This window comes from Dendrobates tinctorius, unplaced genomic scaffold, assembly GCF_039654945.1.
Source record: "Dendrobates tinctorius isolate UK_male_01 unplaced genomic scaffold, ASM3965494v1 ptg000051l, whole genome shotgun sequence".
In the NCBI taxonomy this organism is placed as follows: domain Eukaryota; kingdom Metazoa; phylum Chordata; class Amphibia; order Anura; family Dendrobatidae; genus Dendrobates; species Dendrobates tinctorius.
The window spans coordinates 2,712,128-2,725,607 of record NW_027361719.1 but is presented as its reverse complement, the minus strand read 5'-3'; the positions used below and the strand labels follow the sequence as shown (position 1 = coordinate 2,725,607).

Sequence of the window (13,480 nt, the reverse complement as noted above, 5' to 3'; positions counted from 1 at the left end):
TCCCTGGTCCTCGTCCTTGTGGTATTGATGCAGCACACACATGTCACACGTGTGCCGCAAGTATTAAACACACAGACACTGATATCCCCTAAGGGAAATATCAGGACGTATGAAAGAGGCCTTATAGCGGGTTTTTGTTTGGCTGCTGTCACACACTAAAAACCGCTTTTTATTGCAAAAAATAGTTTTTGCATCACCATATTTTGAAAGCTATAATTTTTCCATATTTTGGCCCACAGACTCATTTGGGGTCTTGATTTTTGCGGGATGAGTTGACGTTTTTATTGATACCATTTTTGGGCACATAACATTTTTTGATTGCTTTTTATTCCGATTTTTGGGAGGCAGAATGAACAAAAAACTGCAATTCATGAATTTCTTTTGGAGGGGGCGTTTATACGGTTCCGTATGTGGTAAAATGGATAAAGCAGTTTTATTCTTCAGGTCAGTATGATTATAACAATACCTCATGTATCTTTTTTATGTTTTGGCACTTTCATAAAAAAAACCTATTTTATATGCAAAATAAATAATTATTTTTGCATTGCTTTATTCTGAGAGCTCTAACTTTTTTATTTTTCCGGAGATGGAGCTGTACGAGGACTTGTTTTTTGTGGGACAAGCTGACATTTTCAAAGGTACCATGTTTATTTATATCTATCTTTTTGATCGCGTGTTATTCCACTTTTTGTTTGGCGGTAGGATGATAAAGCATTGGCTTTTGCCCTTTTTTTAATGGTGTTCACTAAAGGGCTTAACTAGTGAGACAGTTTTATAGGTTGGGTCATTACGGACGTCGTGATACCAAATATGTGTACTTTTATTGTTTAGATTTTCTTTTCATTCAAATATTTAATTTGTGATAGAATAAATATTGATTTTCTTTATTATTTTTTTAAAATATTTTTACAATTATTTAAAAATTTTTCTCTTACTTTATTCTAACTTTTACACTTTGTCACACTATGGAACACTCATTTTTTGCAGGTTATAGAAGCTGTCAGCGCTGCACTTGCTGCACTGACCTGAGAGACTTCCTGATCATGCACTGCGCATGACAGGAAGTTTCTTAGCTCTGGTAACCCGGATGTTGTCATGACAACATTGGGTTACCATGGAAGTGATAGGGACCACACGACATGCCGTAGGATCTCTGATCCAGAGGCAGAGTGGAAGTCAGCCCTCTGGCTGCTCCCGGGAATGCTGCGATCGTGTTCGATCGCAGCATTTCGGGGGTTAAAGTGCCAGGAGTGGTCTGTGAACGCTTCTGGCACTTAGTGCCGGGTGTCAGCTGTGAGACATACTATACCGTCCATGGTCAAATTGTGGAGGGTCACAAGGACGGTATAGAATGTCAGATGGCATAAAGGGGTTAAAAATGGAAGATGGTGGTTTAATCAATGCGTTTAAAAGTCTAAATGACTTCATCAGGAAATTATCACATGTATGTGGTAATGTCCTGATGAAGAAGTCATTTGGATTTTGAAACGCATTGATTAAACCACCATCTTCCAGTTTTAAACACGTCTGGACCAACATTTTTTCAGCAGCATGGATTATATTCACAAAACTCCTTTAATTTTGGATATATGGAAATTCTAGAAACTTCCCCCGAGGATAACCAGTACTCTCTTGGATCCAGGAAGGAGCCACTAATGATTCCGCTGCTTCTAGCAACATGGGAATCTGGATTGACAACGGGCGGTCGTGTTCTAGAAGTACAGGAATCAGAATATCAATGGATGGACAGATCTACTCATACTATACATCATATCTAAATCTGAGGACTTATTAACTCCCTCACCCAGGCCAATTTTTACAATTCTGACCACTGTCACTTTATGAGGTGTGGTAGAGCGGCTCACTCAGCTGCACACGAAGAGAGACACGGGTACACTGCGGCTTTCAAAACTTCCTCTGGTTTATTAAAGGCAGCATAAACCAAGGGGGATACTAAATAAAATACAGCCCGCTAGGCAAAACAGAAAAACAAAACAAAATGATGGCAGAACAAACATAGTCCTTCTGTGAGAGGGGTCCCTTCCGCTCACGGCTGACGGAACACACACGGGTCAGGTTCTCTAGTCAATGCAGCATTCTCCTGCAGTGCTCCTTCCCCAGGCCCACATACTGAACAGCGAAAGTTCTTTCCTTCAGTCATTTAAGATTAGACCATGTGACTCCTCCACCACGTGACTAATCACATGACTGTGATCGCACCAAAGTCCTGTCAGCACACAGTGGTGCTAGCTCCCTAGGGGGAGATATGGGTGGACACTCTCCCACCCGCTCTGTGAATGTCCCCCTAAAAACCAGCCCATAACATAACTTAACTTTCGCAACATTTACTGTGTTGGAGGAAATACAACTTTGAATTTTATAACGCTGAGGCCATTAGGCGTAGAGAAACATTATCTCCCCTCTATTACATTACCAGTGACTCTGCACAGAGGTCATAACTCTGGAACACTTCAACGGATCCCGATGATTGAGTTTTTTTGTGACATATTGTACTTCATGATAGTGGTAAAATTTCTTTGATTAGTGAAAAAATCAGAAGTTTGGCAAAAATTTTGAAAATTTTGCAATTTTGAATTTTCATACCTTTAAATCACAGAGATATGTCACACAAAATAGTTAATAAATAACATTTCCCACATGTCTAATTTACATCAGCAAAATTTTGGAACTCAAATTTTTTTTAAAGGAAGTTGTAAGGGTTAAAATTTGACAAGAGATTTTTCATTTTTCCAACAAAATTTACAAAAGCATTTTTTTTAGGGACCACATCACATTTTTTTTTAAGCCGTCTTTATTGAGTGTAATACAAAGCATACATATAATGTCCAATAACATAAAAGAAGAACATTTATGCAATATTATTAACATTAGACAGCATTTTTTCATCTATAACCCCCCCCCGCCCCTCCCCCGGGCAAACTCCATAACTTCATAACACAATTTCAATCCAGTCTAACAGGGATATTACCAGCAAACTGCTCTCTCATACACCAGTTGGTGAGCTGGAAACAACTAGGTATCGCCTGGCGTGTGGAAGATGTCTGAGTATTGATAAAAGAGGACCATGTGAAAAAAAGCGTTAAGTAAGGCCTCTATCCAATCCATTTTGAAGAGATATGTTACTTTTGTAGTAATTAAGTTTAAAGAAGGTGTTACATCCTGTGCCCACAAATGGAGAATGCTTTTACGTGTGGCTGCTGCCCATATGAACAAATGCGGCGCTGCTGGACAGAAAGCCTCACCAACTGGTCCTGTGCGAGAATATTAAAATATGGCCCACTCCGGGGAGAGAGAGATAGATATGCCAAAAGTGTTGATGAGATGTTGCAGAAGTGTATCCCACACCTCCTTCATTTTTGGGCAGTCCCAAAGGCAATGGAAAATATCAGTTGGAGAGTGTAAGCATTTAGGGCAGGGATAGTCCCCTCAGGGGGACATTATAGACTTGACCTCTGGGGAGATGTATGTGCTATGAAATATCATAAGAGACATGGTTATGTAACTGTCATATGGTAATATAGAGTTAATACGCAGAGTGGCTTTCAAAAGGTCATTTACTCGACAGTTCGTTAATTGAGCAACCCATTTTCCAGGGCCTGGTGAAGAGTCTGACCAATGTATAGAAGGCTTTAATGATTTATATATATTTATATATATTTATATATTCTATTTCATAGAATAAGTTCCTATTTGGGCTTTAATGGATATTAAATTTAGAGGGTGTGTTCTAGCATCATTCGGTATGGCTCGCAATATTGAGCTTACGTAATGTCTAATTTGAGAGATAGTAAAATTGTCTTCTTTAAGGATTGGGTATTTGAAAACCATGTCCTCTAAGGTAAGAAGGCATTGATTATTTATTAACGTATCTCGGACCGGACCAGTCTACACCCATTGTTTCCAAGCACCTTGTAAATGGGAGGTGGCTTGCCTTGTAGAAAAGAGGGGTTACCTTGAAAGGGAAGAACCATCGAGATGTGGGGGTCAAGACCGCTAACTCGTCTAGCTTGACGCCATCCGAAGATTACCGACCATAATAGAGGATTATCTCTAACCTCCACTGGAATTTCAGCATTTCGTAGGTGAAGCAATGCTGGGAGGCTGAAGGGTCTACACATGGCCTCATCTATTGGGGTATTAGTGAAGCGATTAAAGGCGTATATCCAATCAAGAGAATGGCGAAAAGCAGCCGCTATACTGTAGAGGCGTAAATTTGGGAGATTAAGTCCACCCAAAGATTTGGTTTGCTGTAGCTTAAAAACACTAATTCTAGAGCCCCCTTCTGAGCTCCATATAAATTGGCGGAAGGCTCGTGTCAGTAGCCTATCATCAGCTTTAGAAAGTAGAACCAGGAGCGTCTGTAACGGAAAGCGTATTTTAGGGAAAGAGATCATTTTAATTAGATGGGCTTTACCTGCAAAGGATAATTTAAGGGATTTCCAGTATTGAATTTCTTGTATAACTACAGAGATAAGAGGCTGAACATTTAATTTATAGATATCATGAGGATTTGATGGTAGGTTAACGCCAAAATAAGGTAAAGAATTTCTCCTCCACTGAAAGGGAAAAGGGAACGGCCACTGTTTCTGAGCAATTTAAAGCATGAGATTTATTAAAGTTTATACGAAATCCCGAAACTGCTCCAAATTCATTAAAGGTGTCCATTATAGAGGAAATGGATTCCTTAGGATTTGATATCATGAGTAAGATATCATCAGCAAATGCCAACGTTTTAAGTGTATGGTGACCGACCCCTATGCCCCCAAAGGAAGGGATCATCTCCAGATATCTTAGTAAGGGATCAAGGGCAATATTAAGCAACAAAGGTGACAGAGGACAGCCCTGCCTCGTCCCCCTGAAGATGGAAAAAGGGGTTGACTGGATACCATTAAGCCAAATCGAAGATTGGGAGTTAGTGTAAATTGTGCGCATAAAAATAAAAAAGTAAAGCCAAACAGTCTATACTTCAGAGTTCTAATAAGATGAGACCAGGACATACGTTCAAAAGCCTTATCAGCGTCGAGGCTGACCAGTATATTCTGCTTGGCCTTAGCCTGATAACTATGTGTGATGGCCGCTAACGCCGTCCTGATATTGTAAGTGATAGACCGACCATGAACAAAGCCTGTTTGAGATGAGGTAAGAATATCAGGAAGCATAGACTGTAATCTATTAGCCATGATTTTGGTGAGCAATTTAAAATCAACATTTAAAAGGGAAATTGGGTGGTTCGAGGCAGGGAGAAGTGGATCTTTGCTCGGCTTTAGTAGTAATAACAGACAGGCTTCATTAAATCGATCCGGCAGAGAACCCAAGTCCAAAATATGGTTAAAAAGAGAGGTGAGGTGTGGAGTAATTAAGGGTTGTAACGGTTTATAAAACTACCGAGAACCCATCCGGGCCAGGGGCTTTATGCAGTTTTGAAGATTTAATGACTGATCTTACCTCCTCAGAAGAAATTGGTTGGTTTAGGATCTTCCGCTGAGAGTCAGAAAGCCTTGGTGGACAAGTCTTGCGTAGGAATGCATATCCATCGTCCAGAGATGGGCCATAAAGATCTGCATAAACGTCTCTAAAAACCGCACAAATTTGGGTTGGGTCACGAGTGATAGAGCCATCGGGTAAGACAATATTGGGAACCCTAGTAGCCACTTTGAATGGCTTCGTTAAAGATACCAGGAGACGGCCTGGTTTGTTACCCCAACGAAAATAACGGTTAAGTTGATAAGCTAATTGGTTGTGTGCCTGCTCATGTAATAGGGTATTTAAATTTTGTTTAGCTGTCAGGTAAGCCTCTCTGGAGGAAGGAGTATTATGTAATTTAAAGTCTCTATACGACTGAGTGAGGTGGTCTAGGTGAGGCCGCAAGGAGGACAACAACTTCCTTTTTTTCTGGGACACATAAGAGATAACATGTCCCTTAAGGACTGTTTTAGCAGTGGCCCAAAATAGATTGATATCGTCCAAGTGTTCCAAGTTGTCCTCAAAGAAAGTCCCCCACCAGCCTGTCATATAGCGCTTGAAATCATCTGAAGTATAGAGATAAGAGGGGAAGCGCCAGGGCAAAGACACAGATCTATTAGTGGGGAGTTCCAGAGTAAGTAAGACCTGGGAGTGGTCTGAGATAATTGTAGGGAGAATGTCATCTGTTTTTAGAAGAGAAAGAAGAGAGCCAGAAGTTAGTCAATAATCAATTCGAGTGTGAACATCATGTACCCTAGAATAGAAGGTATACTCTCTTTCCGTAGGGTGGCAGCACCTCCAGGTCTCAACCAAGTCAAGCCTATTTAACAAGGTAGAAATCGCTCTGGATGGAGGGTGAGATGGGGGCAGGGGGGAAGATCTGTCCAAAAAAGCATCATGAAGGGTGTTTAAATCTCCACCCAATAATATATTGGTAGGATGCCAGCCGTGAACCATCTCTTCAAGTTTAGCAAAGAAGGAGGGGCTAGTAGTATTGGGTGCGTAAACATTTATAAGGCAATATTCCCGCTGTTCAATAATAGCTCTGACTAATATACAGTATATTGCCCTGCCTAGTCCCTCACCACATCCTGTATAGAATAATCGAGATCCTTATGAAACAAAATGGCCACATCACATTTTTTCTGTGTAAAGGAAGCCTGCAAACACTCCGCATAACATCTATTACGGAGCGCTGGGTGACCCCTGCATAGCCAGTGGGTTTCTTGTAAAAAGACAATATGGGGGCGTAGACGAGTAACGTGATCTAGTACTTTTCTGCGCTTTACCGGTGAATTGAGGCCAGCCACATTCCATGATAGACGTTCGATGTAGCGTATATTAATGTGAGAAGCTATGTTATTAGGGGTGGCCATGTTAACCTATCCCACATTGGGGCCAGAACGTAGAAATGAGAAAAAAAGAGTAGTTGGGCAAAGGTCTGTCCCAGCGAGCAAACCTACCAACCCAAGTTAGCCAAAAAGACCGGGCATAGAGCGTGCCCAAGAAGAGGGAACCCACCCTCCACCCCCAAACCCCAACTGAACTGAGAAACAACATATAAACCAAAAAGTTAAACATCGGGTTAAGTTATCTTAACTAATGGTATCCCCTAGAAGGAAAAACATGAGATAAGAACAAAAGTTCAATACAGATCAAGCCATAAGCTCAAAATCAAATCTTAAAGGCAAAATAACACATGGCTACAAATCAGAGTCAAGTGACCAGAGAGGAAGCCCGGAAAGAGCGCTCAACTTCCTCTAATGCTTTATCTGGGTCATCAAAAAATACCGGTTTTCCTTGAAGCACCACCCGAAGGCGTGCAGGGTAGAGAAGAGCAAAACGATTGCCTTGGTCATGCAATAGTTTACATACTGAAGAAAAAGCACGGCGCTTGGTCACCATCAAGGAGGAGAAATCTTGAAACATAAGGAGGGAATGGCCCTCGTATTTCAATGAGGACGTGGCTCGGTACGCCCGGAGCAACTGAAGTTTGTCCTGGTAATTGAGTAACTTGAAAATTACCGGGCGTGGACGAGCTTTCGGATCAGAGCGCTCAGGTCCAATTCTGTGCGCTCGCTCCTCCACCATAGAGCCAGGCATGTCAGGCAAATTGAGTGCTCATGGGAGCCATGAGGAAGTAAGGTGGTGTAGGTCCTTTACAGATTCAGGAACACTGATGATCCGTAGATTGTTACGACGACTCCGGTTTTCCAGGTCATCAAATTTTTCCCGAAGCTGCTCTATCTCGTGGTCTCTGTCCTTTCTCTGGGTAACAAAGGATTGTACCGTGTCCTCCAAGTCAGAAATCCGCTGTTCTGCCACTGAAATTTTATTGGTGTGTTCAGTTAGCTGTAATGTGATTGATTCCAGTGATGATTGAAAAGATTGAAGTCTGGCGTCAATCACCGGCATGAGCTTCATTGTAATAGAAGCAGCAATTGCTTGCAGGGATTCCTCAGACATGGTGGTGTTAGAGTCAGATGTTTTAGGAGGAGATTTGGCAACCTGAGCTCTGGTCTTGACCGATTTGGAGCTACCCTGATTCACGAATTTATCCATGGATGGTGGAGCAGAGTATGCAGCCATGAGGTATACACAGAGAGAGAGAGGGGGGGATACCACAGCCAAGATATGGCTAAAGAAGCTTACATAGTCCTGTTATCAAAGGTATATCCCAAATTGGGCTGGGGTCTACTGCAATATGGAAGGCGAGCCCTGAAAAAAGGGGGCTTTATCCGTTATTTATCCAAACACGTGTCGGTGTAAGCAGGCGCCGCTATAAAAATAGCAGTAGTCACTGCTCAGCTCTGACCTCCGGAAGTTTATCTCAATAACTGGCTATGTAGTTGTAGTCAAATTTTCAGTTTTCATCCCTCGGTGTTATGATCAAGAGGATATGTAGTGTACTAACACCAAATATAAATTTACAGTGTGTTTTCCTCTCTTGGCCACAAGATGCTGCCAAAGTTCCAGCTTGTGCTTGGGATTTTCCAGCCTGTGTGTGTCTGCCAGCACTCCTTGGCCTCCTGCCTCTCACCCCTCAGTGTTTATGGCCTCACTGGTTCTGCACTGCTCCTCTCTCCCTAGTGCCTGCACCTACCAGTCAAGTGCTGCTGTGGATCCACTGCCAGGCTGGGTGAGTCAGATTCCCTCATTAAAGGTGGAGAGGAGGATGTTTCTAGTCCCATCTGCTGTAGGGTTCATCTGGTGGGATCACTGTCCAGGCTTTGTGCATCCAGTGGTGGGTCTGTGTGAGCTCACCCCGGAGGCTCCTTTCTACTGTCCAGCTTCTGTGGTGGCTGCAGGGATTCTGCTGTGGGTCAGCAATCACTTTTGGTCAGGCTCTCATCTGTCGGTGTAGGCCGCAGGCCTCACATCTGCTATGATGCCTTTGACTCCCCTGGGCAAGAATTTACAGTCCAGATCCCAATATAATTGGCTTTCAGGGATCCTGAGTTTAGGTGCTGGATGGAGTGGATTGATAAGCCCAGTCTTGGAGCTCCCCTATGTGTGTCTGTTCATGTCGGCGGCCATCTTGGATCTCGACCACATCACATTTGATGTCAGTTTGAGGGGTCAATATGACAGAAAATATCCAAAAATGTCACCATCCTAAAAACTGCACCCATCAAGGTGCTCAAAACCGAATTAAGAGTTAAAGAACTCAAATAACAGGAACTTGAAGAAAAGAATGCACACTTGTGAATGAGTCAATGTCTGTTTATTCACACAAGAATGCTGACTCTTATACCATTTACCGCAATGTAACTCATGTAGCCCTCCCTGTTACTCTGTTACCCAGGTCATGATGACTTTCTTTACCATGTACCCATAACATGTTTTTGCAGAATCTTAAAAACATTGCATATGAGATAAGAAGTATACAATCTTTGACTATGAGACTATAAGGCTGGGTAATATAAAAACAAAATCTAGAACAGTGAGGGAAAACATTAAGCCTTCTATATCAGTGTGGTTTTACATAATAACAGCAAATTCTGCTTTGTTGATGCATATAGTAGAAGACAATCCTCTGTCATATACATCAACAAAGCATTTGCAGTTCAATATCATTGATCTGTCCGCAGCAGTTAACAAACATAGCTTATCTTCTGTCTCACTACCACAGTTATTAAAAGTTTCAATGGCTCAGTGGTTAGCACTACTGCTTTGTAGCTCTGAAGTTCTGGGTTTCAATCCAACCAAGAACAACACCTGTAATGAGTTTGAATGTTAGTAGAAAAAAATAGTAAATCCAGCAAAAAGGAGTCTAAAAAAAAAAATTGAAGTTTAACCCCTTTACCCCCGAAAGTGGTTTGCGTGTTAATGACTAGGCCAATTTTTACAATTCTGACCACTGTCACTTTATGAGGTAATAACTCTGGAACGATACAATGGATCCTGGTGATTCTGAGAATCTTTTCTCATGACATATTGTACTTTATGATAGTGATAAAATTTCTTTGATATGACTTGCGTTTATTTGTGAAAAAAACAGAAATTTGGTGAAAATTTTGCAGTTCAAACTTTTAATTTTTATGCCCTTAAATCAGAGAGTCATACTGCATAAAATATTCAACAAATAACATTTCCCATATGTCTACTTTACATCAGCACAATTTTGGAAACATATTTTTTTTTGTTAGAGTGCCAGAGTAGTTTATAATATTTTGTGACATTTTGCTTAGATTTTTTGATTATGCCTTTTGTGGATAGGCTGATCGTGGTTATAACAACATAAGATTGCATATGTCAGTTTATAAATATTGTACCAAATTAGTAATATATGCAGGTTGAGCCCTTCTCCCACCTCTAACTACTGTTGTTATTATATTTTTATGAGAATATATGAGTTATTGGGCTATAGCAATTTACATATAATTATTTTTGGGCTTGCTACTTAGATCTTTTTAGTAGCCTATTATGGTCATTTTATCTTTTACCATGCAGCAATATTTAATAGGTTGGGTCCTACATCCCTCTTATTGCTTATCTTGCATATTTTTTATTTATTTTGTATACTGTTTTTAATATTAATGATTCAATAAAATGTGATTTTGTGATGGATATTTTGTTTTTTTGCTCCATTTTCTTCTGTGCTATACCATTAGCAGGGATGTTGTGATTTAATTTGAGATTATTTGGAGCAAGTATTTACAGTATTTTTGTTCCAGTGAATGGGACATTTTTTGGTATATTAATACAACATTTTAGTAAAGTCATAGTAATTCTATTTATTTGTGGAATTGCTCCAATTGAAAAAAAACAGATGCAACATTATAATTATTACCTTCTTTATTAGAACAAAATACATTCAAATATTCATACTGTACAATAAAGCTTACAGCTAAAATAGACATTAAATGGTCGATTCTTTTATTTGCCTTTACAACAATATTTTGATTTAATTCTCTTTAAGGCTTGTGCCACTTCATTGTTCCGCAAACTATAAATCAAAGGGTTAAGCATCGGTATAATGACACTATAAAACACAGATGCAACTCTGTCCTGGTCCATGGAATAAGTGGAAGATGGTCTCAAGTACATGAAGAGAATTGTGCTGTAAAATATAGTGACAGCTGTAAAGTGAGAAGCGCAGGTGGAAAATGCCTTCTTCCTCCCCTCTGCTGAGCGAATTCTAAGTATGCTGCTTATTATGTATGTATAGGAGACTATGATGGTGGTGAGGGAGCTGGTTTCTGTAAAACCTCCAAATATAAACATCAGTATTTCATTCATGGTGGTCTTGGTGCATGACAGTTTCAGGAGAGGAGGAACGTCACAGTAGAAATGATCAATCTTGTTGGTCTTACAGAATGGAAGTCGGAAAGTGGTGATGGTGTGTATGGTGGCATTGAGGTATCCCAGAGTGTATGCACCGGCCACAAACTGCAGACAAATTCTTTTACTCATGACTACTGAATATAGCAGTGGGTTGCATATGGCCACATAGCGATCATAGGCCATGATGCCCAATAAGAAGCATTCAGTGGTCACTGAAGCAGCAAAAAAATACATCTGAACAGCACATTCTTTGTAACCAATGGTTTTTGACTTTGACATAAAATTCACCAATGTTTTGGGCGTGATAACTGTGGCATAGCACAGATCTAAGAACGATAGATTATTGAGAAAAAAATACATGGGCGTGTGGAGCCGGGAATCTGCCCTGATAGCCACTAAGATGCCAAGGTTACCGGTAATGGTGAGAATGTAGAAGATAAGGAAGAGCACAAAAAGTGCGATCTCGAGTTTACGATTATCTGTCAGTCCAAGAAGAATGAATTCTGTAAAATGTGTGCTATTCCACTCTGCCATGTAAAATATTTCTGTAAAGAAGATATATTGTTTACAGCTTTGCAACAGTATTTAGCCAATTCTATAGGTTGCATGAGACAAGAAAAGCATGGCTTCCAGAAAACGTGACGCTCTTGTTCATAGTGTGGATTAGATACTGCAGCCCAGCTCCATTCATAACCCCTTCAAAGCCTAATTAGGTATTTTAAACTAAAACGCACGACATCCCATAACTACTAACTAGTAACTTCATAATTACTTTGCTTATCTCGTATTAAAGTTGCTATCCGGAACTATTTTAATTTTTTCTCAAGTGGCTAAGAACTGACAGGCAGGTACTACCTGCATTTTTCTGCCTGACGCTGGCTCAAAGCGATCACAGACTGCTCTTGTCAGCTATTCTGCTGCTTCACTTCAACAGAGCGGCTCTTCCTCTTCCAGGCTATGTCGACGGGGCAAGACCATCATGGTGATTGACAGCAGTTAGGCAGTGGGGAGCCGGCTGCAATCAGCATGACATTGGCAGTCAGTTCGTGGCAACAGAGCAGACTGGAAGAGAAGTAGCTGCTGTCGACCTTCTGTCACAGGAAGCTGCAGAATCGCTGGCAAGAGCAGTCCATGACTGCTCTGAGTTGGCAGAGAACAGCGCCGGTCACAACAGGTAGGTAGTTAGAAAATACCAGCCTGTAAATTCTTAGGCCCATAAGAAAAAATAGTCCCGAATAACTCCTTTAATTTAATTACTTGTTATTTTATATGACTACTTCATTATTTACTTGTGGACTACAGATGAGACACACATCCTACAATGGTGGATAATGGTGGTTTCAATCTGTATTTCAACCACAATGATCTTAAAGGTGAGAAATAGGGCTTTTTATTAGGAAATGTGAATATCTGTAGAGTAAAATTTCTTAAAGGCAGTCAAGGCTAAAGGTGAACGAATCTCTGGAAATTCCTTTTGGGTAGATTTGATTCTGTCTGAATACAATCTGTTGGATTAAAAAGTTCCTCAATTACATTTTTCTCTTCAAATCTCAAAAGCATCATAATCAGAGGGTAGAAAAAAGGGTTGCAAAATGAAAAAAAATACATTATTCTCACCTCTCCTATGACTTTAATGGATTCCTTACACTGCTCCTGCACGCAGCTCCCAGTAATCCCCAGGTTTCCGTGCCGTTCTTCGGCTCTTCCAGCACCGATGTCTCAGACAGGCATCGCCGTCCACATGACCAACATGTGCCAGAAGAATCGAAGACCTCATTGGAGGATCAGTGATGGTGGGGAGTTGTGGTATCGTAGGGTGAGGACCTATGACAACTGAATATATCGTGTTTATTTACTTTAACCCCTTCCCAGTCCAAGAAAGAATCCATCAAAATGATGGCTAGCTGGCCAACATTGTGTTAGATTTATGCAAATCGAAACCTTACATTTTTAGATTTATCAAAATCAATTTGCTCGTTTCTATTCAAAACATATAACATATATCATGGCTCTTTAATGTCTTTACTGGACTATTAAAATACATGGTGCCTCTTAGCTAATGAAGTAGCGTGTTCATCAAAAAATTAAGAAAAGACATTATATGTCATTATTCATTATTACATATGCAATCATATTTAAGTTTCCTATGTAACTAATTCTTCTGTCTGGGTACAAACACCTATTCTACATTACAATGACGTCTATAGTG

At 40.5% G+C, this 13,480-nt stretch overlaps 1 protein-coding gene across 1 annotated transcript; it reads right to left on the bottom strand.

The window, feature by feature from the left end:
- Positions 1-10,863: 10,863 nt before the first annotated feature.
- On the bottom strand, positions 10,864-12,254 carry LOC141091382 (olfactory receptor 8U9-like). Its single transcript, XM_073576936.1, has one exon. It carries the CDS (start codon positions 11,803-11,805, stop codon positions 10,864-10,866), a length of 942 nt encoding a protein of 313 aa, XP_073433037.1. The 5' UTR covers positions 11,806-12,254.
- Between the last annotated feature and the right edge of the window lie 1,226 nt (positions 12,255-13,480).

Excerpts from the sequence above, each read along its gene's own strand:
- LOC141091382 (XM_073576936.1), bottom strand. The coding sequence starts at position 11,805 with ATGGCAGAGTGGAATAGCACACATTTTACAGAATTCATTCTTCTTGGA.